Source organism: Vollenhovia emeryi, unplaced genomic scaffold (genome assembly GCF_000949405.1).
Source record: "Vollenhovia emeryi isolate VEMERY1.0 unplaced genomic scaffold, V.emery_V1.0 DF947248.1, whole genome shotgun sequence".
In the NCBI taxonomy this organism is placed as follows: domain Eukaryota; kingdom Metazoa; phylum Arthropoda; class Insecta; order Hymenoptera; family Formicidae; genus Vollenhovia; species Vollenhovia emeryi.
The window spans coordinates 1-1,716 of NW_011959118.1; the positions used below are offsets into that span (position 1 = coordinate 1).

Here is a 1,716-nt window from a genome sequence, read left to right on the forward strand (position 1 = left end):
GTACGGTTTCTGATATTATAAGGACATTATCATGTATGTATACAAGCTTCTTCTACAAATTGAACTATTCGCGCGAGGCAAATTCCATCTCCGATCATCATTTGCATACAAAGCAATCCTATTTCCATCATCATACAATTGCGCGTGGATTATTCCAAATTTCCATAACTTATTTTCTTCATAACTTTTTAACAAACAATGAGCGACGGTTTATTATAAAATGCCTTCCGAGTCCGGCCTACCGTCTCCTGCATCCTCATTCGCTCAAACGTGTAAATTAATTACTCGATAACTTATTGTTACTTTTGTACCGTGGCACACGACATTTCTCCTTAGTTTAACCCAATCTACCACTTTAAGTTGGCTACTTTTGCATCAGACACCCTGTATATATTTAACCCGGGTTAACTGTTCTGTAGAGCAGATAATTTTCCATCATTTGTAGGTCCATACGCACACAAGAATATTGTGCTTTACAGAAATACGCAAACCCGATACAAACTTATTTTCTTTATAACTTTTTAACAAACAATGAGCGACGGGAATGGGCAATGACCTTGACCTCCTTGGGGGTCAAGGTCAACATCAAGGTCAAACGGAAGTTGATTGGCGGGTGCTATGTAAGGGTAAATATTTACCCTCCCGTAACTGAATGCGGTGTGGATCTGTACATTAATAAAAATTTTTGAATTTCTTCTCGCCAATTTTTGTCTTCCGCGTGCGCAATTTTCAACCTTTTTAGAAGGCTTCTATTCTGCCTTTCTACCTCGCCGTTTGCCTGAGGCCAGTACGGTGCCGTATGCGCGATCCTAATCCCGTTAATACTTAGCCATTCCCTAAATCGCTCATTCGCAAATTGAGGTCCGTTGTCGCAAACTATCGTGCTTGGAAATCCGTGCCTCGCAAATATTTCAAAAAGGACCTCTATTATCTTATCCGTCGTCGTACTTTTTAAAATTTGTACCTCAAAGTATCTACTGTAATAATCCGTTACAACTAGGATGTTTTCCCCTGTCGGCATCGGGCCCATTAAGTCTAACGCAATCGATTCCCACGGACCTGTGGGCAATTCGTTTCGCTTTACCGGTGGTCGCGATACAGTGTCCTGTACCAATTGACATCCTTTGCACGCCTTTACTGTTCTTTCCGCATCCCTGTCTATCCCATCCCACCAGACCTTGCTTCTTAATCTGTTTTTCATTGCCACAATTCCGGGGTGACCCTCGTGCGCTATCTGAAGTGTTATTCGCTTCAATGCTTCCGGAATGACTATTCGCGTTCCCCTTAAAACAATGTTATTATAGCAACATAATTCGTCCCTCATTATCCTAAATCTGGATTTTTCTAACTTCTTCCAATCTCCCGTCTTTATTGCCTCCCTTACGTTTCCTAAAACCTGATCTTTTCCTGATTCCAAATCTATTTCTTCTAATGTCATTGCTCTCGGCACGGCTTCTCTCGCTACCCAATATACATACTGTTCATCTATGCCCTGATTATTTACTCCCTTTTACTTTTCATTTATACTTAACCTTGACAATGCATCCGCTATATTTGTTTTGCCTTTCTCATACACTATTTTATATTTAAACTGTTGCAGGCGTAGTACCCACCTTTCTATCCTAGCATTTGGTTTTGTTTTTGGTGCAAATATGTATTCTAATGCCTTATGGTCGGTAACTAGCTCAAATTCGATCCCATATAACCAAATATAAA

At 40.3% G+C, this 1,716-nt stretch overlaps 1 protein-coding gene across 1 annotated transcript; it reads right to left on the reverse strand.

The window, feature by feature from the left end:
• Positions 1-638: 638 nt before the first annotated feature.
• On the reverse strand, positions 639-1,438 carry LOC105558515 (uncharacterized protein K02A2.6-like; the record flags this gene model as incomplete). Its single annotated transcript, XM_012006234.1, has 1 exon — positions 639-1,438. A coding segment is annotated over exon 1 (800 nt), but the record flags the coding sequence as incomplete, so codon positions are not given.
• Between the last annotated feature and the right edge of the window lie 278 nt (positions 1,439-1,716).